Source organism: Somniosus microcephalus, chromosome 2, assembly GCF_052327205.1.
Source record: "Somniosus microcephalus isolate GS21.2 chromosome 2, FLI_Smic_1.0, whole genome shotgun sequence".
Classification (NCBI taxonomy): Eukaryota; Metazoa; Chordata; class Chondrichthyes; order Squaliformes; family Somniosidae; genus Somniosus; species Somniosus microcephalus.
Genome location: NC_140988.1, coordinates 323,411,797 through 323,435,325, shown reverse-complemented (window position 1 = coordinate 323,435,325; position 23,529 = coordinate 323,411,797). Strand labels below are relative to the sequence as shown.

Below are 23,529 nucleotides of genomic sequence, written 5' to 3'. Positions count from 1 at the left end.
AAAACGAGGAAGACAAAATATACAAATAGGCAGAATAATGGATGGTGAAATTTAATACAGATAAGTTTTTTAAGTATTGGAGTTAAGAAGAAAAAAAATTGGGTGACAGAAATACTCCATGAATGGTTTTGAAATAGCTAAGAATGAAGTTGAAAGAGATGCAGGTTTTTTGTAGGTTTGACTCTCGATATGTCCAATTACTGTGGACCAGCAATCAACAAAGCAAATAGAATGCTCAACTAAATCATCGAAACAGTAGAGTACAAGTTGGGGAAAACAATATAGCGCTCTGTTCAGATCACACTTTGAGTACATTGTCAAGCACCAAGACACAAGCGAAGACAGTCAAACTCTGGAGGCATTTCAGAAAGCAGCCCTCTGGCTGGTCCCTAACATTTGAGGATTGAATTTTGAAGAAACTTGGGCTTTGAGATAACCAATGTGCAGAACACTGCTTCAAATGAAAGCATAATAGTAGGACAAGGGGATACAGGCTCAAACTAGTGAAAGGCAACTTTGGGACTGATGTCCGGAGGTTTTTCACAAAGACTGATCAACACATGAAACAGACTTTTGGTAGAGTAGTGGAGGCAAAAACAATGGAATCATTTAAGAAACTGTTGGATCCTGTGATAGGGACAGCGTAGAGTCTTTCTGGATGAATAAGCCAATGATGGGCAAATGGTCTTCCTCATCTGTATTTATTTTGTGTGTGAATTGATTTGCTCTGGACTATTTTTGAACCTGACACTGCTTTACACGTCCATATATTCTATGAATTTCAGCCCTCACTTGCTTTTGAACTATTAACATACATACTTTGGGAAGAAAGACAATACATTTCACCCAGTTTCTCCTATCTCCATTGGACCCCAGGATCAATCTCTGTTGGCTCATAGTTATCGATCTGATCCTTGGCCCTCCAATTCCACTGGACAACCTCCACCACTGTTTCAGCTGATACTCTGCCCCACAAACAGCTGCTGGATTCACCCCCTCTCCACAACTAACTTTGAACTGGGCAGCAGTTCATGGATGTTTCAAGCTGACTCCATCCTGTCTACAAGTCAACTACCATAGGGCCTCAAACTTCAACTTTGGAATATTTGATATCATCTCCTCCCTATCCTTTATTTATGACCATGACATGTCTTACTTTATCTCTACCATGCTTATGTAACCTGAATTCCATTTACCTGTACAGTTTCGCTGTACCCACCCAGACCCAAGCCTGTTGCATCTATTTGTTTGGGCCCTCCCCCCTTGGGCCCTTTTCTCCTCCTCTCTCAGCCCCGTCCCCAGGCACTTTTCTCCTCTCCCTTTCATCACCGAGCCATGCCACCTTTCATTTTTTTCCCAGTCAGCTACTTTGCCCCCTTTTAAACCTTAGCCCAATCCACCCTTCTCTGCCTTCCTATTCTCCTACCACTATCCCGGGCTTCAATTTTCCTTGAATAAGCCTATGGCTACCCTGTGTGTCTATCTTGGCATTCTTCAAAGGGCCCATTGCTGCTTCCTTACGAGAAGCAGATCCAACTGTCCCATATCCCATTCTCTCTGACCTTCCTGCACAGTTTGCCTGCTGGAAGCTGCCCTCACCACCTTCCTTCTCATCCCGTTCACGCCACCACCATTACCATCTTGGATGCTGGTGGTAGATCAACAATAACTGCCCCCTCCGCATTTTTCTCCAGAATGTCAACTCATGAACAAGGCTACCTTATTGTGGATATTTGTACTGACATCCTGGGTTTGACTGAAAATTTGGCGCACAGGTGGTGGCACTTTATCCCTTGTTGAAGCCTCTTCACCTGATGTACTTTCCACCACCTGTTCTGCCCAAATTGCCATAGTGGCAGTATGGCCTTTATCATTAAGTCACACCTACCCTTTCTATCCCTATTCACCTGGCACCCTTTCCTTCAAGCAGATAACCCTGTTCCACTTCTCTCATTTCTCCTTTAAAATTCTTGTAGCCTACTGCTCTCACCTTGAGTTTCTCCCCGAGACATCTTCCCCCCTTTCTTTACTGAGCTTCTGCACTGAGCAATGACAAACCCTTGGTGATTTCAGTCTCCATTTTGGCACCCTTTGCTCTCTCTCCTCTGAATTCGCCATGCTCTTTAATCTCCTCCCTCCATATAAACACACTCATGGCCAGTTCCTCAATCTTGGCATTTCCTGTGATGCCTCAATTCCCATGGTCTCGATCACTGATGAGGCCATCTCTGACCCCTTCCTTGTATCCTTCACCACCCACATGCCTCCACCCCTGCCCAAAGCCACTTCCTTCTCCATCTGGGAAAATCTTTTTCCGTAGCCCAATTCTCTTACAACTGTAGTCTCAAATATCCAACTGCTTAGCCTTTGACACAATACCTCTGCAGCTGTTGATTTTCTCAACTACTCCTTCACCTATACCTTTGATGCTCTTGCCCCCAGAAAAACCTTCAGTACCTCCCACCCTGGCCATTCCCCTAGTATGGCCCCCTACGGGAACAGTGGCATAGTGGTAATGTTACTGGACGATTGTCGTAAAAACCCATCTAATGTCCTTTAGGGAAGGAAATCTGCCATCCTTACCTGGCCTGGCCCTTGTGATTCCAGACCCACAGCAATGGTTGTCTCTTAGCTGCCCTCTGAAATGGCCTAGCAAGCTAGTCAAGGGCAATTAGGGACGGACAATAAATGCTGGCCTAGCCAGTGATTCCCACATCCCGTGAATGAATAAAAAAAACTTTGCTCTCAAGTCCAAGGGTGCAGACTTGAGCATATGTGGCACAACTGCTTTCAATTGGTGCTGAGCCTCGCGTTCCTTTGCCGAAGTGCACACTTTCTAGGACCATTCTGAAAAGTGAGGATGTATATCTTTTGTTTCGATGCTTTGAAAATATGCCACTGGTGCAGGTCTAATTCTATAGCTCTAAGTCTAGGTTCAGGTTGAAGCAATAGATGCCCTCAACAGAGGTATACTCCACTTCAATAAATGGAGCCTTCACTGAGAAGCAATTAACTTGTTTTTCTGTAAATGGAATTATATAGAAATAATCCTCATGGTTATGTCTTAAAACCAGAGAATGCCAGGCAATGGGACAGAAAGATCTCTTGACAGGTGAGGATCCTGTACACCTTTCCCTTGTTTCCTCTCAGAACATGGGTTATTCACAGAGTTTGGGTGGTGGAAACAGTCAAGACAATATGTTCTCCTGCAAATAATGGCAAAGCAATTAGAGAAATAGTATAACAAATGAATTGGGTGGTTCTCAGCTTCTATGGAAACACTGCTGCTGTTTTGAGCATGTGCTGGCCTCTGACGTGGCTTCGGGAAAAAATGCTTGTCATTTTTTGGTCCTCATCAAAATGAGTTATATTTGTGGTGGAAAATTGAACATTATTCAAATTAAATTGAGTGAGAGTATTAAGATGACTTCGTTTTCTGATAAAGCACTTCAGTCCTAATCTCTGAGGAGCACCCTCTTCTGCATTGATGTAATACTTCTCCAGACTCCCTGTTCTGTTGCCTTTCAGGGCAACACTGAAATGAAGTGCCAAAGCTGTGGTAGTTTTATATTGTGGAACTGTCTCTATAGGGAATTCACAGCTGCCTGAAGCATTTCACATGTGGCTATTGACAGCTGTCAAGGAGAAGCCTTCATCCCTATTTGTGTACTCCGTTTGAACCTAGCGCTTGTGGGTGAAAAGATAATACGTACTGGGATTTAGTGTAGTGTTTCCTACCCTATCCCTTCGAAACAGGCTTTTTAGAATTATGCTGATAGCCATCTTCAAAGCCTGTTGGATTTCGCAGTGATGTGACTCAGCAGTTCAGAAGAAAGTCCAGTCTTCCCAGATCATTTTTCCATGATACATACAGTAGTCAGTAATATAGCCCCAATTCCTATTGCTAATGTTGGATAAAGACCAAATCTTTTCTGCCTTTATTGGTTCCTTGACAAGAAAGAGGAAGTATATTGTTTGGAATGGAAGATAAATTAATTTGATACTGTTATACTGATCTTAAATTACTTGTGCTATAAAATGTATATTTCAGGATCAATTTTATTCCAAAGCTTTTTTAAAAAATAAATTGAGAGGTCTGATGAAATCGGTAAGGGGTTGCAAACAACAGCAACAACTCATATTTATATAGCGCCTTTAACATAGTAAAACATCCCAAGGTGCTTCACAGGAGCGTAATTAAACAAAATTTGACACCGAGCCCATAAGGAGATATTAGGGCAGATAACCAAAAGCTTGATCAGAGGTGGGTTTTAAGGAGTGTCTTAAAGGAGGAAAGAGAGGTGAAGAGGTTTTGGGAGGGAATTGCAGAGCTTAGGGCCTTGGCAGCTGAAGGCACAGCTGCCAATGGTGGAGTAATTAAAATCAGGGATGCTCAAGAGGCCAAAATTGGAGGAGTGTAGATATCTCGGAGGGTTGTAAGGGCTGGAGGAGATTACAGAGCTAAGGAGGGGCGAGGCCATGGAGGGATTTCAAAACAAGGATGAGAATTTTAAAATCGAGGTGTTGCTTAACTGGGAGCCAATGAAGGAACATAGCAACAGGAGTAGGCCATTTAGCCCCTCGAGCCTGTTCCGCTATTCAGTGAGATCATGGCTGATCTGCGCCCTAACTCCATATGCCCACCTTTGGCCCATATCCCTTAATACTTTTGGGTAACAAAAATCTATCAATCTTAGATTTAAAGTTAACAATTGATCTAGCATCAATTGCTGTTGCGGAAGAGAGTTCCAAACTTCTACCACCCTTTGTGTGTAGAAGTGTTTCCTAATTTCACTCCTGAAAGGTCTGGTTCTAATTTTTAAACTATGCCCCCCTAGTCCTAGACTCCCCAACCAGCGGAAATAGTTTCTCTCTATCTACCCCATCTGTTCCCATTAATATCTTGGTGGTCTTTGTGATGAAGAGGATATGGGGTTGGAAGCTCAGCTCAGGGTCGAATTGGACAGCAAGATTCTGGTTCAACTTGAGACAGTGGTGAGGGTGGGCATGGAATCTGTGCAAAGAATACGGAGTTTGTGGCAGGGGCTGAAGAGAGTGGTGGTGGAGAGGGAGAGCTGGGTGTCCTCAGCGTACATGTGGAAGCTGACTCCGTGTCTTCAGATGACCTCGCCGAGGAGTAGCATATAGATGAGGAATAGTAGGGGCCAAGGAAAGATCTTTGAGGGTGTCCAGAAGTAATGTTTTGGGGGTGGGGAGAAAACCCCATAGCTGACGATACCCTAGCTACAATTGGATAGGTAAGAGTTAAACCAAGCAAGGGCAGTCCCGCTGAGCTGGACATTAGAGGAGGATGCTGTGGCCGACCATGTCAAAGGCAGCAGACAGGTCAAGGACAACGATGAGGGAAGTTACACCATAATCACAGTTCCAGAGTATGTCATTTGTGACTTTGATTCGGGCCATTTCAGTACTGTGGCAGGGATGTAAACCTAATTTTGGAGATTCAAAAGTGGAGTTGCCATAAAGATGGGAACGGATTTTGGAGGTGATGAATTTTGAAGAGGAAAGAGAGGTTGTCGATGGATTGACAAGTTGCAAGGAGAGAGGGGTTGAGGGTGGGTTTTTTTGAGGAGGGGTTTTGAATGGGACCGAGACCTTATGCGAGCTGAGAAAACATTTTATTTCATTCATTCTCGGGATGTGAGTGTTGCCCATTCCTAGTTACCCTGAGGTTTGATATAATTGAGTGACCTGCCAGGGCACTTTCGACAGCAGTTAAGAGTCAGCCATGTTGGTGTGGGACTGGAGTCACAGATTGACCACACTGGGTAAGGACCACAGGTTTCTTTCTCTACAGGACATTAGTGAACCAGTTGAATTTTTACAACAATCCGATAGCTTCATGGTTATCTTTACTGATGCCAGCTTTTTATTTCTATAGTTTTTTAAACTGAATTAAAATTCTCAAACTGCCATGCTGGGATTTGTACTCCGTTCTCTGGATTACAAGTAACATAACCACTACACGACTGTACCATACAATGTCAGCTAGCATGGGTTCCAGGAAGAGAAGCTGTATGTTGAGCAGTTTAATTAGAATGGGGTCAAGGGAGCAGGAGATGGATCGCATGGACAAAATGAGCTTAGAGGGGGCAAGGGTGGAAATAGGAGAGAAACTAGAATCATATAATCATAGAATGGTTACAGCACAGTAGGAAGCCATTCGGCCCGTCGAGCCCTTGCCGGCTCTCTGCAAGAGCACTTCAGCTCTAACTGATTAAAAAGACTGTCTCAAATTCTAATGCAAGTTTTCCAGGAAAACAAAACTGATCATTTAAACACAGTATTATTCGTGTAACCATATACATTTTTAGGCACCCCTAGTTTCTAACACCATGTACACCACATCAGCCACCTCTGTTACCTCATCAAAAAATTCAATCAAGAGAAGGACTTGAGTTCAGGACTAATGAAAGGTGGGGAGGGGGATGGGGTGGGGCGGGGTGAACGATCACCCTGTCAGGAGTTTTGGCTTGATGGCCAAGGGGTACTGGGGAAGCAGCAGAGCCAGCTGAACAGATGGTCTCAATCTTCATGACAAAGAAGTCCATTAGCTCCTTGCAGTTGTTGGAAGTGAGGATAGAGGTTTCCAATGTTCCTTTGGAGGGGGCAGTGGAGAGGGTTTTGGTTACCGAAAGAAAAACGGTGCTATTGTTATAGAAAACATTTTAGCATGCAGCAAAGATAGGACATGCTATTAAGCCAACAAATACAGACTCTTGCAGGTATCCTTGAAAATATGTTATCTCCAGTGCAGTACGGAGGAAGTGCTGCATTGTTGAAAGTGCCATCCTTTGGATGAGCTATTAAACAGATGCTCTATCTGCCTTCTCCACTGGTTTAGGTAGATATCAAAGATCCAGTTGGCACTATTTGAAGAACAGGGAACTTTCTTGGTGACCTTGGCAACATTGTTCCCTCGGCCAGCCCCACAAAAAACAGATTATGTGGCCATTCCCCTCGTTTCTATCTGTGGGATCTTGCTGTTGGCAACATAGCTGTCATGTTTGCCTACCTAATAGTTTCTGTACTTCAAATAATTCACTGAACATACAGCTCTTTAAGATATTTCTGAGAGACTTGATTTAAAGCGTTATATAAGGACAAGTCTTGTCTTTTGTTTTAAAGCGATCTAAGTCATCTGCTAACTGGTTTGAAATGTTCTTAATTATGACAGCTGTTAGCCTTGTTGGATACTTCAGGCACTCTCATGCCATCAATCTTTGCATCCCACTTTACTATTTTATCTAGATTCCTATTCATGGGAACAAAGTGAATCGATTAAAGATCAAATGCATTAAATAAACGAGGAACTATCTTTCTGAGTTTCATTTCTCTTATGAACTAAATTGACAATGATGGCTGTCCTTAATTTTTAGTTTTTTTTTAGATTTTGCTTTATTGATTAAAAACAATGGCACAGTATTGTGTGTTGGCTTTCTGAACACTATAATTGACTTCCAACAAAACGCAATGAAGTGAATAAGGGTGTTGATTTGACTTTTTTTATTGCACAAGATCACAGCCAGTAACTCAACTATATCCTCACAAAACTGATAAAAGTGCTCAACCTTCACATATGTCCTCAATGTTGCGAGCAAACAATGATGATCTCACCATGAAATTGTCAATGTGATACCTTGACAATCTGATTTGAGGTTTAGACGGATGTCACATATTGTCAGCCAATCAAGTGAATGTAGTTATTTTTCTGTTACATGCGAATAGATTATTAATTGTTTCAGTTATTCAATTAAAAGATTTTGTATTATATAAGTTCAAGGGACTGAGAAAATTCAACCTTATGTTCGATACAAAGTTGTATTTGCTTTGTTTCACTGCTGCTGCCTTTTCTATTGGTACTCACTGAGAATATATAAATTATTATGGTAACAACAGAAAATGCTGGAAATGCTCAGCAGGCCAGGCAGCATCCGTGGAGAGAGAAACAAAGTTAACGTTTCAGGTCTGGGACCCTTCATCAGAACTGGAAAAAGCTGGAGATGTAACAGATATTAAGCAGGTGCAGAGACGGGGGGGTGGTTAGGAGGGGAGGAAGGAATAGAAAGAACATCCTGTACTTTTGTAAGAGGCAGGAAAGATAAAATGTTGCAAATGGGAATGGCAAAAATCATACTGCATGAAAAATGGGGGCAGGGATAATTATCTGAAATTGTTGAACTCAATGTTGAGTCTGGCAGGCTGCAAAGTGCCCAATCGAAAGATGAGGTGCTGTTCCTCGAGCTTACGTTGAGCTTCATTGGAACAATGCAATAGCCCGAGGACAGAGAGATCAGAGTGGGAGTGAAGTGGTGAATTAAAGTGACAGGCAACCGGAAGCTCAGGGTCACCCTTACGGACTGAACGGAGGTGTTCCGCAAAGCGGTCGCCCAATCTGTGTTTGGTCTCCCCAATGTAGAGGAGACCGCATCATGAGCAGCAAATACAGTATATTAAATTGCAAGAAGTACAAGTAAATCGCTGTTTCACCTGGAAGGGGTGTTTGGGGCCCTGGACAGTGGGAAGGGAGGAGTGACCCCTAAATTATCATTTATGGGATCTGGCATACATAGAATTGAGTTTTTGTAATAACTATATAGAATCATAGAATGGTTACAGCACAGTGGGAGGCCATTCGGCCCGTGCCGGCTGTCTGCTAGAGCACTTCAGTTAGTCCCACTCCCCTGCCTGTTCCCCGTAACCCTGCAAATTATTTTCCTCCAGGTACTTATCTAATTCCCTTTTAAAAGCCACAATTGAATCTGCCTCCTCCACCCTTTCAGGCAGTGCATTCCAGATCCTAACTGCTTGCTGTGTGAAAAAGTTTTTCCTCATGTCGCCTTTGGTTCTTCTGCCAATCACCTGTGTCCTCGAGTTCTCGACCCTTCTGCCAATGGGCACAGTTTCTCTCTATCTACTCTGTCTCGACACCTCATGATTTTGAACACCTCTATCGAATCTTTTCTCAACCTTCTCTGCTCTAAGGAAAACAACCCCGTTATCATCTAGGTTCTGGTGATAGAGCTGTTGTTTATGGCAGTATGCAGAAATGGACATTTCTAGCATTGCAAAAGCTTTGTTTATAATGCAGACTGTTACCCTATACATAAATAAATGAAGTTGTGTCACTGCCTATAGTACTTACAATAATCCAAGGTTACAGTCTGTATTCTAACTACAAAATTTGCTTTGATAAGACTGAGACCTTGTCCCTCGGGATAACTGTTCAGAGTGGTTTTAGATCCAACTTTCCATTTAGATTGGCCAGTAGGGATTTTGTTTCCCCGAATGTCTACAGCTCTTACTATCAAAGGGTTATAAAAAGCCAGCTATCCAATTTTACTTAAAAGTACAAAGGCATGCTGTCAGAGGTGGGATCCATGTCACTTGGGTATCTATAAGTGCAGTCATAATGAGGGCTTTCTTTGCATATGATTTTTATTCCCGATGCTGCCAATCCCTGTTTTTAAATAAAAACATAGGACTGTTTTACAATTCGTATGAAAGGGCCATGGCCTGGGATTCAATCATACACCTTGTAGATTCAAACACAGGAAAAATTAGAACACCCAACTTTGTGACCAATGGGTTACACTTGGTTTTCAGTGGGTTAAAAACTATTCCCCTCAAGTATTTCATAAATTATCTGTTAAGTAAGGAATTGTACCCAAATGAATTGTGTATGACACTTCCTGTAGCGAATCTCCTGTGCATTGCAGATGGGAAGTCGAGACCAAGTGTAATTTTCAGGTGCAGCAGGGTTAGATAGTGGGGGATAATTGGAACAGAGCACGTTGACGTAGTTTAGCCCCCATTTTAAAGCTGTATGTTCTGTCTGTCTTTTTACATTTCCATTATAAGTTGTTATGTCCATATTAATAATGGAAACTATTTATCTAAACTTGTCAAACTGTAATGAGACCTCCAGTTATGTTACTGGACTAGTAATCCAGACACCTGGACTAATAATCTAGAGAACGCGAGTTCAAGTTGCACCCATGGCAGTCTGAGAATTTGAATTCAGGTTAAAAAAAAAAGTCAGCAAATGAAGAAAAATTGATATCAGCAAAAGCGAAGCTGTCAGTTTGTCGTAAAAACCCCAACTGTTTAAACCCTTATTTTGCACGCTGGAAATTTCAGTTGCTGAGGAAAGAATTGTAGATGAAAAAACTTTCAGAAATTTGATTGAGATATTTGTGGGAACCCAGTGGCCAGATTGTGGAACCCATGACTAGATTGCCAATTAGTGATGAGGTTACATAGCCAGAACCTATAATTAATATGACAACATGAAGTCAATTTTGCATACAGAAATTGTGTGTAGATGTAAGATTTTTTAAATAAGGTATATATATTAAAATCTTGCACGTGGCATGCACTTCCTGCTCACAAACCTTGCTTGCTATGTCACAATTTTGAGTCACAAATTTTATGTCAAAATTTAACATTGTGTTTTTTGAAAACAATTTTCCCCACCATTTTTCCCTCAATAACTGAAAAGCTTCAAAATGGGGTTACAATTTTTTTTTTAAATCAAAAATTACAAATTTCATGATACTGGATTTACTCATTGAATTGTCTTTGTCTTTTAATACCTTCCTTAAAGTTTTTAACTAGAAAGCCTCAGCCTGCCTTAATAGCCGATGCTTCAAATAGATATTTTAACTCAACCATCTCCGCATTCTCAGCATTTGTAGTTTGCATTTCTTTCCCCAGCAAATGCTCTGTGCATCAAAGGGGCAGAATAATCTCATCCTGTGAGAATTTGAGAGTTTCTTTGCTTGTTCCAAATGACTTGAAAGAAATTGAAGATTCCATTCTCAAAACTTAAGTTCAGGCTAATGATGGGTTTTCCTACATTACAGCGGTGACTACACTTCAAAAAGTACTTAATTGGCTGTAAAGCGCTTTGGGACATCCTGAGGTTGTGAAAGGCGCTATATAAATACAAGACATTTTCTGCTTTTTATTAACAAATGCTATTTTGTATTATGAATTGTCAGTAAACATCAATGATCAACAGCACCTGGGTTTCTAATTTAATCAGTTACCTCTTCCTTTTGGTTGTTTATTTGGTGAGAAAGGTCTTTCTTGAAACATTTTTGGGGTTTAAGGATTTTTTTACATATCAAAGGAGCAGTTTTAATTTTTCAAAGTGAGACTTGTCTGAAATCAAATTTAGTAAATTCAGGTCACTGCTTGTTTCAAAGTACTTTGCAAAAAGAAAAAAAAGACATGTATTGTCACAGAATGAGGGCAGGCATTCTCTTACATAGCACAGAGACACCTTCTGATTCATGCCAGGAAATTCTGAAAAGTGCACGTGTTCAGAGTGCACAGACGTAGTTGGAGAAAACTTGAAGCCTCGTTTATTGAGACAATTTATGGCTTTGAAGTCAAAACTGTAATGAAGGTTTTAAAAGTCACAAAAGATAATTCAGTTGGTAAATTTATTGATCACATTTAGAAATTTCAGTTACTGAGGGAAAAAATGGACTAATTTAGTACGATTCCTTTAATTTATTGGTAGGTTCTCAGGACTGGTCACACAGGATTGTTTGTTTTTATAAGTCCTTGGTAGTTTTCTAATCACTTTTGACTCATACATTCTTTACCTCTTCAGTTCTAATTTGCTGCTGCTGTTTTGTTATGAGCTAATCCACAAAATGTCATGCCCGTTAGGTTTTTGAGTTTTTGGTTCTCATATCTTAGATCACTTTCATAGGTCCGATCCAACTCCCTTAACTTTGAGATCTAGATAATAAGTAACGTGTACGGGAAATGAATAATAAAACACTAATTGTTAATTTTTAGCTACTGAACTTATCCTGTGCCTTCATATGATGTTACTTGAGTCTTCGAGAACAAATAAACAGCACATTGGACCAAATTTATTTTACAAAAGACAAACAAGCAAGTAACTAACAGTTATGTAAAGCTATACATTTACAGTAGAAATCCTTCCACCCAAGTGCTAACCGGACCCTTTGTAAATAACTTTATTATATAGTTTTTTTCTTAAATTTCTCATAACTGTGGGAATCTACAGGAAACTTTGGTTTATCCGGAGGTTGTATGTCCAGAAACCTCGATCTACCGGCAGAAATCAGGAGCCGTTTTGTTAGGTTTTTTTTCTTCTCGTGGCTTTTTTTTCAACAGTCAGGCTCTGGAAAGTCTCTCTGAAGCTGTTGCTAAGCTACAGAGACGCTTCCAAGGTACGGGCCGACTGTTTAGAAGCTGTTGCTAAGCAACAGTGTTTGTTGTCAGATACGGAGATGAAAACCTCCGTATGCTTCAACATTAACGCTGGTATGTCCGGCAGTTTTGATAGATCGGCAACAGCTCAGTCCCGTCGGTGCCACATATAACAAAGTTTCCTGTATATTAATCTAAACTATCTCCCTCAGGAGTTTGTAACTCGCCAGGTCTTCCTTACAGGGACTTTCAAATGGACTCCTTCCTTTTCTGGTTTTTAAAAAAAACTGACTCCCTGATTCAAACAGAATTGCTCTCTTTATATCCTAGAATAGAGATCCTGGATGTTAATATCTGGCCTATTATTTTAAAAAGAAATTGTCATTCATGTACAAAGTAAATCAATCACACTGCATTGTTTAAGCTTGAATTATGCTTCTCTCTATCCTATAACTGATGGACATTGCAATATCTATATCTTTGTAAAAATCTTATGGCTGCATGCACTTCCTGCCTACAACCCTTACTTCCTATTGTTGCTATTTTCTCTCACTTTTTCATCGTCTTTTTGCTTTATAAATTCCTATGTCCACGTTTATAATGGAAAACGCCAATATAAACATTACCTTGTAATTGCAAAATTTGGCCCAGTATTATTTTTCCACACAATTCGCACAAAATGCTTTCTGAAAAATTTTCATTGCAAAAATTGATGCACCATTTTCTCAGTAACTGACATTTTTAATGTCCAAGCATTGTGTTTTGTGTCTTTTAGTGCCTTCATGACAGTTTTTAATCGAAGGTCTCAGCCTCAGTGTAGGTTTAGACATGATATCTGTCCTCCGAGCTGTGAACTGAATTTGAATTGTGCAGGTTGAGCATGAGCAGTGCACCGAATTTCCCAGGATGCATCAGTGCAGTTTAGCCATGGCATATTTTCCTTGAGATTCCAGCAATTCCTGCTCAATTGATTTTAGTTACATGAAGAAAAGGTGGAAAACAAATCTAATTTTGAGTGTTCCTTTTTAAACAGAGATTGTGTGTTTGTATTTATGTGTAATAAAGAGAGTGACAAAAATGATAGTTTATTGATTACTCACAAGTTGTAACTGTTGTGTTCCATAAACGTCAGAAAGCATATCAAACTGAGTGAGTCTTTTCTCATGCTAATCATTTTCCAAAAATTGGATTTTGAAGCCAATTAATTATCTCAATTGCGTAATGTTGACAGTTAGAAAAGGTATAGTCTAATTACTTATATCGTTAAACCAATCAAAACTTCTTTGAGGGAAACAAATGTGAAGGAAAGGAGGTGGCTGGGAAGGAGGGAAATGGTCTCTGGCCTCATGGCACCTACCCTTGGTGGGTGTGAGAGAGAGTGTGGGGGGGAGTGGATGGAGGGTTGAGTGAGGCGAGTGACATCAGAGTCAGGGTCGGGGAGGTACAGTAGGTAGTTCAAAAAGATAGTGGTAGGGCTACTAATGGGAGTGAAGGGGGTTAGAAGATGCGATGGGAGTGAGCGGTTCGGGGGGGACAGCATGAGTGATTTGGGGAGGTGATGCGAAGGCAGCCAGCGAGGGACATATTTTTCCTTCATTCCTGACCCTAAATGCAGCCATTTGTGGCTCATGTCCCCATCACTCCAAGCCATTCTCCAGCTCCCAACTGAAAGTAAAGAGAAAGACAGAGAGAAGCAAAATTATGTTGGGGGAGAGAGAAAGAAAGAGAAAAGCAACATGAAGACACCAGAGATGGATAAATGAGAGGCCACATTCTCTGTCATGGGAGATCAACTAGGATAATTATTAAAATATGCAGGCACTACTGTTTACAGACCTAAGTGACCGCTGAGTTTTAAATAGCAGTAATCTTTAGAAACACAAAATCACTATTTAATGCAAATATCTAGTTTTGACAAAAAATGGATTTTTGTCTGTGTTGAATTTTTAACTTATCTTTTCATTGCTGCAAACTTCAATGGCCCACAGTCAGAGTATTTCTGAAAGGAAAAGTTGTGAGGTAAAAGTTCAGATGGGTTAGTTACAGTAGGTTTCCACAAGGAGTAAATTGTAAATGAAAGCACAGTAGGAGGTTTAAGGTGCTATTGAGTTAAATGGCTCCAGATTTGGCATTGCATGGCAAATACGATAGTCATTGTCAAAGATTGGCTATAAGTTTGATATTGATGATGGAAATGCAGTTTCCTTTTTGATCAGCTTTTATTTCTTTCGACTTCAGAAGGTCTTGAATTGTATTTCTGCGACAGCCTCCTCGATGTGGGGGTCAAGTGGATGACCGGCTTTTCAGCCAGCAGAAAAGTTCCCAGTATATCTAGGTCAGCTAACTCATCCTCAAGTACCTGTCCAACTCCCTTTTAAAATTATTTATGGAATCAGCTACCACCACCTTTTCAGGGAGAGCGTTCCAGATCCTGACAACGGTCTGAGTGAAACAAATTCTCCTCATCTCCCCTCTAGATCTTTTGCTAATGATTTTAAATCTATGACCTCTGGTTATTAACCCTCTTGCCAGAGGGAATAGTTTTTTCTCTACCTACTCTATCAAAACCTCTCATTATGTTGAAAACCTCTATTAGATCACCTCTTAAACTTCTCTGTGCCAAGGAGAACTTTTCCAACCTCTTCTGATAACTTAAGTCCCTCATCCCTGATAATATCCTGGTAAACCACCTCTGTACCCTTTCTAAGGCCGTTACATCTTTCCTGAAGTGCGGTGCCCAGAATCGTCCACAATATTCCAGCTGAGGCCTAACCAGTGATTTATAAAGTTCTAGAATGATCTCTTTGCTATTATATTCTATTCCTCTATTTATAAACCCAAGTAACTCATATGCCTTTGTAACCACCTTATCAATTTCCCCTGCCACCTTTAAGGATATGTGTCTATGAACAGCAAGGTCTCTCGGCTCATCTACACTTTTCAAAATTTTCCTTCCAAAGTGCATCACTTCACACTTCTCCACATTGAACACCATCTGCTATGCTTCTGCCCATTTCACCATCCAGTCTGTCATCCCGAAGCCTATAACTATTCTCATCAGTATCTACTACATTGCCAAGTTTCGTATCATGTGCAAACTTTATAATGCTGCTCCGTACACCCGAGTCTAAGTTGTTTAAAACAATTGAAAAGAGTAATGGACCCAAAACTGACCCTTGGGGAACACCACTGCAAACCACCTCCCAGTCTGAAAAGCATTCATCCACCACCACCCTTTGCTTCCTGTTACTGAGTCAATTTTGTATTCCTACTGCCACTTTCTCCTTAATTCCATGGACTTCCATCTTCTAAATAAGCCTCCTGTATGGCACTTTGTCAAATGCATTCCGAAAGTCCATATATACATCTACTGCACTACCTCGATCAAACTTCTCTGTTAACTCATCAAAGAATTCAATCAAGTTCTTTGGTAGGAAGAATGAGGAGAGGCAATATAAACTAAAGGGTACAATTCTAAAGGGGGTGCATGAACAGAGAGACCTGGGGGTATATGCACAAATCGTTGAAGGTGACAGGGCAGGTTGAGAAAGCGGTTAAAAAAGTATACGGGATCCTGGGCTTCATAAATCGAGACATAGGGCAGGATTTTCATTGGGCCATGGAGGCGGGGTTGGAGGTGTGTGGGGGGTTAAAATCCCAAAATCGCAGTTCCCGAACCCATCCCGCCCCCAATCTGCCTCCATGCCAGTTTCAAAGGAGGCGGGTACCCGCCCCGTCCTCGAGGCGGGAAGGGGATTAGTGCCAATTAACTGCCTATTAACAGGTAGTTAACAGGCAGTTTTTAGTCTAATCCCTATTTTTAATGTTGAAGTGTGGGATTCCCGACGGCTCCAAACCATGCCAAGTTAGAGGAGGCGGACCGTCGGGATGAAGGGCTTGGAGGGGTCGAGATGTCCGGTGTTCAGGTGAGTGATGGGTGCATGAGTGCAAAAGTAAGTGTGTTTGGTGTGTGTAAAGTGTTTAAAGAAGTTTTACATACCTTTACTTACCTTTACAGCCTTCCTTCCTTCAGGTCTCGGGAGTCCCTCATCTCACGGGCACAGAAAGCAGAATGGCTGCAAGCTGTCAAAAATTGCAGCTTTCAGCTTTCTGTTCCGGGGAGATCTCTAAATCATCCTGAGAGGAAGGAATTAACTTAGAATACAGATTGTCAGTGTTTGACCGCTTCAAACAGCTGTGAAACACTGATATTTCATCTGTCAAAAGGTCTTGACAGATGAAATATCAATCTGTGACGTCACCTGTTGCCGGGTGGCCCCTAATTGGCCCACTGGGCAGGCTCAACAAGGTCAATCAAGTCAAAATCACGTGGGTTGGCTGGAACTCGATGGAGGTGGGACTACAACCCCGAAAGTTGTAGTCCTGCCTCCTACCCGACGACTCAATGAAAATCCAGCCCATAGAGTACAAAAGCAAGGAAGTTATGATGAACCTTTATAAAACACTGGTCTGACCTCAACTGGAGTACTGTGCCCAATTCTGGGCACCGCACTTTAGGAAGGATGTGAAGGCCTTAGAGAGGGTGCAGAAAAGATTTACAAGAATGGTTCCAGGGATGAGGGACTTTAGTTATGTGGATAAACTGGAGAAGCTTGGGTTATTTTCCTTAGAGCAGAGAAGGCCGAGAGAAGATTTGATAGAGGTGCTCAAAATCATGAGGGGTCTAGACAGTGCAGACAGAGAGAAACTGTTCCCATTGGCAGAAGGGTCGAGAACTCGAGGACACAGGTGATTGGCAGAAGAACCAAAGGCGATATGAGGAAAAACTTTTTTACGCAGCGAGTGGTTAGGATCTGGAATGCACTGCCTGAGAGGGTGATAGATTCAGATTCAGTCGTAGCTTTCAAAAGGGAATTGGATAAGTACCTGAAGGAAAAAAAGTTGCAGCTCTACGGGGAAAGGGTGGGGGAGTGGGACTCACTGAAGTGTTCTTGCAGAGAGCCGGCACGGGCTCGACGGGCCGAATTGCTTCCTTCTGTGCTGTAACCATTCTATGATTGTAAGTTAGTCGGACACAATTTGCCTTTTATAAGTCCATGTTGGTTTTTCTTGATTAACCCCTGCCTTTCTAAATTAAAGTTTATTTTGTCCCTGATGATGGTTTCCAGTAACTTCACCACCACTGATGTTAGGCTGACTGGCCTGTAGTTTCCTGGTTAACCCCCCTCCCCTTTCTTGAATAGTGGTATAACATTAGCAACCTGCTAGTCCTCTGGCACTACTCCTGTATTCAATGAGGGTTGAAAGATTGTGACCAATGCCTCTGCTATTTCTACCTTTGCTTCATTCAGCAACCTAGGATGCATTGCATCTGGACCAGGTGACTTACCAACTTCTAGTAATGCTAATCTTTTTAGCGCATAGTGCCTTTCATGCAGAAAAAACATCCCAAGGTGTTTCACAGAGATATAAGGAAAAAATGGATACTGATCCAAAGGAGGAGATATTTGGAGGGGAACGAAAAGTTTGGTCAAACAAGTGGATCCTGAAGGAGGAGAGGGAGGTGAAGAAGTAGAGGGGTTTCGGAAGGAAATTCCAGAGGTTGTGACCTAGCTGGCTGAGGGCACAGTTGGTAATAGTGGGGCAAAGGGGGAGGGAGTGGGGATGCACAAAAGCTGAGAATCAGAGGAACAGACATCAGGCAGTATAGTGCAGGAGGAGATTACAGAAAGGTGAGTTAATGAAGGGATTTAAACACAATGTGAAGTGTTGAGGGAACATGGAGTCAACGTATGTCGGCATGGACAGATGATGGGTGAGCGGTGGGACTTGGTGCGGGATAGGATACAGGAAGCAGAGCTTTGGATGAGTAGAAGTTTATGGAGTAGAAGTTTATGGAGTATAGGAAGCTGGCCAGGAGAGTCTGACCTTTCTTTCAGCATTGCGTCGATCCACAATCCTCTTTTCCATTGTTCTTTTGGCTGTTGTAAAAGCAAATTTTGTTAATCTCAGTTGAATCTTATGCTTATCCCTATTCTCTCGAAAGTAAATTTTATTAGTCTACAGCAAATAATTTGTATGTTGGCTTCAGATGATAAGGTTAATCTAATGGATTTACAGTTCAGTGTCTTATTCAAAGAACAAAGTGAACTTTTCAGTGAACATGTCTCCAAACCAAAATATCTACCTAATTTAAAAAGCACATATTTTCTTCTTTGTTGTTGGCTTTGTCTGTAGTCTCGAGTCCAATACTGTATCTGCTCAGTGGCCAGTGACCATTCAGTGGGTCTTCTCAGCCTTCGAGACAAGAAGTGCATAATGCTGGCATCGAGACATCTATTTCCCATTCAAATTATCAAGTGGAGACCTTCTGACGATTACCTGGTGGTGGGGTGCTCGGATGGATCGGTATACGTCTGGCAAATGGACACTGGTGAGTTCATGCTTCTCACTTCGAATAGCTGCTAATGTAATCGGATAATGTTTGCTGCCAAGATCGTCGGAAGCTTTCATCTGATGAGAATTTTAAATCCTCACAATTATTTCTATTAATCTGTACACTTTATGATGAGTTTCTTCAAATGAAAATAATAGGGCATTTTACAGTTTGAAGTTTTAGATAGGCCAATAGGTTACATATTTAAATAGAGCCCCGTTAGATGCCTTCCAAACAGAAGTTGTTTTGTGTGAGTAAATACACAAACTGAGTCTTGACAAAATTATTGTTATGATGAGGGAGGTGGGGGGAGGGGTGTGGAAGTCGGGTGGTCTATATTTACAAGTTAATTGCATTTTCAATTACTTCAGGTCTTTGAATTGCTTAACTGAAGGTGTGCTTGCAGTGCTTCATTGTCCCAGGCTATCTGTTTAATTACATTTTAGCTAGCTGATACATAGTTTAGGCTGTCTCCAAGAAAGTATGCGGGAGTTACTGATTCGGTCTGAAGGCAAAGGGGGCTGTTGTTCACACACTAAAATTGATGAATGGCTTGTGGAAGGGGAAGATCTGGAGTAGCGAAAGCCTGTGTGGAGCAGTACAGGTGTGGCTAAAGTTCCCTATACTGTAGTTCTTCTATTTTCAGCCCTTTACTTCTATTGTATGCCCATATTACAATAATCAACCATTGTTAATAGATTTTGGAAAGGATGCTTACGATTTTGTACAGTTTAATGTACGTGGTGTTTAAGTTGAACATTTGTGTTGCTGTTTATTACACTTCTGCTTCTGTGTAATGGTATATCTTGTACATAAATGTTAATACTAATTTTAGTGGGAATGATGAGCCTGACTCTTTTTTAAACTCATCTTTCTGAGATGGCAGAAGTACATGGTAGTTAACCTCATGTAACTTTTGGTTAAATCAGCAAAATACAGAAGATGTTATTGAGGATAATAAGTACTTTTCACTACCATAAAGTATTAACTGTGGCTCAGTGGTACTACTTATCCCTGTTCAAAGGTTGAGGGTTCAAGTCCAGCTCCAGAGACCCGAACACACATTCTCGGCTGACACTCTGTTGGAGGTGCTGTCTTTCAGATGAGATTTTAAACCGAGGCCCTGTCTGCCCTAACAGGAGGACATAAAAGATCCCATGGCACTATTTCAAAGAAGAGCAGGGAAGTTCTCCCTGGTGTCCTGGCCTATATTTATTCCTCAACTAACATCATTGAAATAGATTATCTGGTCACCACATTGCTGTTTGTGAGAACTTGCAGTGCTCAAATTGGCTGCCACGTTTTACTACATTATAATAGTGACTGCATTTCAAAAATTGTAAAGTGCATTGCGAGGTCCTACGGTCGTGAAAGACGCTATCTAAATGCCACTCCTGTCTGACTGACTGACTGACCCACCCACTCACCGACCGACTCACCGAATCTTTAACCACTATGGTCCATAATTTCCGATAGGAGGCTTCCTGCGTGCGGATGCCTCCTATTGGAAAAAAATCTACGCACTTACCTGAGTGCTCCCGAGGTCCAGATGTTTCCACTCCTGGGCCTCTCCACAGTCGAAATGTGCAGGGCCCACGTATCCCCGGGGCGCATGCGGTTCGCAAGCGTCCCTGGGATCATGTGGGCCAGGCCAGCCAATGAAAGAAGGGAATCTTTCATACTTTTGACAGACAGACCTGTCAAAAGTATGAATGGAGATCAACCCAAAAAGACACTAAAACATTAAATAACTTTTTTAAATCACGTTTTTAAAATGAGTTAAAATTACATTAAATATTTTAAACAAAAATTTAATTTTTTGAAAAATTAATTAGTTTTTTACTCCTATGCTAGTAAAAGGCAGGCCTTATGCCCTGCTTTTACCAGGCATAAGATTCCTAAGGGTTTTCAGTGGGCGGAGGTTCTGCAGAAAACGGAACTCTCCTCCTGCAGAAGCCCTTCTCCAGGGCAGGCGTCCGATCTGTCAAGAGCATTCTCGACAGATCGGAAATGCCGGTTTTCAGCGCATGCGCTTCGCATTCCTGAAACCGGCATTTCCGATGTCCCTACGGGTATGTATACAGCTTGTACACACCTGTAGGCATCGGAAAATACGGGCCAATATGTTTTGTAGCCAGCTTGCTATCCATTCTGCTACTTGTCCCCTAACACCACATGTTCTGACCTTAGTCATAAGTCTAATATGTGGTACCTTATTGAAGGTTTTTTGGAAATCCCGATATATTACGTATACTGCATTACCCTTATCTACCCTTTCTGTTACTTCTTCAATGAATTCAATAAGGTTGGTTGGTCAAGCAAGACGTGCTCTTTTGGAATCCATGCTGACTGCTCTTCATTATATTTTCAGTTTCTAGATGTTTTTCTATTACATCTTTGATTAAGAATTCCTTTATCTTTCTTACCACTGACGTTAAGCTAATTTGTCGCTAATTCTCTGGACTTGTTCTATCTCCTTTTTTATATACTAGCTGGAGTGCCCAGCGGTGCCGAGGGTTTTTTGAGGGCATGTTGTTATGAAAAAAGTAGAAATAATTTTTATATATATAAATGAGTTTGTCTGTCTGTCTGTGTGGGAAGGAGCAAGAGAGAGGGAAAGAGAGAGAGAGAGAGAGACTGGGGGGGGAGAGAGGCCCGGGGATCGAGAGAGCGACTGGGGGGAAGAAAGAGAGAGAGAGAGAGAGACTGGGGGGGGGGAGAGAGAGACTGGGGGGGGGAGAGAGAGACTGGGGGGGGGAGAGAGAGACTGGGGGGGGGAGAGAGAGACTGGGGGGGGGAGAGAGAGACTGGGGGGGGGAGAGAGAGACTGGGGGGGGAGAGAGAGACTGGGGGGGGGGAGAGAGAGACTGGGGGGGGAGAGAGAGACTGGGGGGGGGGAGAGAGAGACTGGGGGGGGAGAGAGAGACTGGGGGGGGGGAGAGAGAGACTGGGGGGGGAGAGAGAGACTGGGGGGGGAGAGAGAGACTGGGGGGGAGAGAGACTGGGGGGGGAGAGAGAGACTGGGGGGGGGAGAGAGAGACTGGGGGGGGGAGAGAGAGACTGGGGGGGGGAGAGAGAGACTGGGGGGGGGGGGGGAGAGACTGGGGGGGAGAGAGAGACTGGGGGGGGAGAGAGGCCCGGGGATCGAGAGAGAGACGGGGGGAGAAGAGAGAGACGGGGGGAGAGAGCGACTGGGGGGAAGAAAGAGAGAGGGAGAGAGAGACTGGGGGGGGGAGAGAGAGACTGGGGGGGAGAGAGAGACTGGGGGGGGGAGAGAGAGACTGGGGGGGGAGAGAGAGACTGGGGGGGGGAGAGAGAGACTGGGGGGGGGAGAGAGAGACTGGGGGGGGAGAGAGAGACTGGGGGGGGAGAGAGAGACTGGGGGGGGAGAGAGAGACTGGGGGGAGAAGAGAGAGACGGGGGGAGAGAGCGACTGGGGGGAAGAAAGAGAGAGAGACAGACTGGGGGGGGAGAGAGACTGGGGGGGAGAGAGAGACTGGGGGGGGAGAGAGAGAGACTGGGGGGAGAGAGAGACTGGGGGGAGAGAGAGACTGGGGGGGAGAGAGAGACTGGGGGGGGGAGAGAGAGACTGGGGGGGGAGAGAGAGACTGGGGGAGGAGAGAGAGACTGGGGGGGGAGAGAGAGACTGGGGGGGGAGAGAGAGACGGGGGGAGAGAGAGACGGGGGGGGAGAGAGAGCGAGAGGGAAAGAGAGAGGGGGAGGGAGAGGGAGAGCGAGAGAGAGGAAAGGAGAGAGAGGGAAAGGGAGAGAAAGGGGGTGGGGAAAGGGGTGTTGGTGGGGGAAGGGATGTTGGGGGGAAAGGGGTGTTGGGGGGAATGGGGGAAGGGGTGTTGGGGGGAAAGGGGTGTTGGGGGGAAAGGGGTGTTGGGGAAGGGGTGTTGGGGAAGGGATGTTGGGGGGAAAGGGGGAAGGGGTGTTGGGGAAAGGGGGGGTGTGGGGGAGGGAAGGGGGGAAAGGGGGGGGTGGGGGAGGGAAGGGGGGGTGTGGGGGAGGGAAGGGGGGGGTGTGGGGAAGGGAAGGGGGGGGTGGGGGGGAAGGGGGGGTGTGGGGAGGGAAGGGGGTGTGGGGGGAAGGGGGGTGTGGGGAGGAAAGGTGGGTGTGGGGGGAAAGGGGGGGTGTGGGGAGGAAAGGTGGGTGTGGGGGGAAAGGGGGGGTGTGGGGGGGGGAAGGGGGGTGTGGGGGGGAAAGTGGGAAGGGGCGTTGGGGGGTTCTGGGGGGGAAAGGGGGGTTGTGGGGGGGGAAAGGGGGGTGTGGGGGGGGAAAGGGCGGTGTGGGGCCTTGGTGACCCGGAGCCCTGCTCACTTTCGGTCGGGCTCTCGTGCCGCGCGGTTGACGCCGCGGGGAAGGCCGTGCGCGGCTGCTCCCGCTCTGGACCATCGCAGCGGCTTGCCTGCGGTCTAGTCGAGGGGGGGAAAGCCCGAGTCCCCGGCCTGCGGCCGCAAACGGAGCCGAGCCCTGGGACCGGGCCGACGGGGGGAAGGCCAGAGTCCCTGGCCCGCGGCTGCAACCGGAGCCGAGCAACAAAAAAATCCCCTCCACACACACACACAGTGGGAAAAATGAAGCTGTTAAAATGTGAATAAAACTAAAAGCTGAGGTAAAGATGGCCGAATTAACGGCAGTTTGAAAGATTAGGGCCCGCCCACACACGCCATGAAACGCCCCCCGTGACGCACCGATTGGTCAACCATCAGGTCACTGAACTGTAGGATTGGTCAACCATCACGTCACTCAACGCTAATGAGCGGTAGGATTGGTCAACCGCAAATGAGCAGATTTTTGAACGTTTTTTGTATACTGTCCGAACAATTTTTGTCTGACCAAAAAGTAAATACGCCTATGACGCTCCCCTAATCATAAGCTTTCTTTTTGATATATATAACATATATGTGTAG

The 23,529-nt window shown here is 43.7% G+C and overlaps 1 protein-coding gene across 7 annotated transcripts in view; it reads left to right on the top strand.

The window, feature by feature from the left end:
• The window catches only part of wdr7 (WD repeat domain 7), an 836,682-nt gene that overhangs the window by 148,874 nt on the left and 664,279 nt on the right, over nucleotides 1-23,529 (top strand). For all 7 annotated transcript variants that reach the window (XR_015074758.1, XM_085974490.1, XM_085974481.1 and 4 more), the window contains one exon: nucleotides 18,415-18,610. Coding sequence is in view for 6 of the 7 variants with exons in the window: in XM_085974490.1 (XP_085830616.1) it covers nucleotides 18,415-18,610 (196 nt within the window). In the remaining variant the exon portion in view is untranslated. The remainder of the gene's footprint in view (nucleotides 1-18,414; nucleotides 18,611-23,529) is intronic.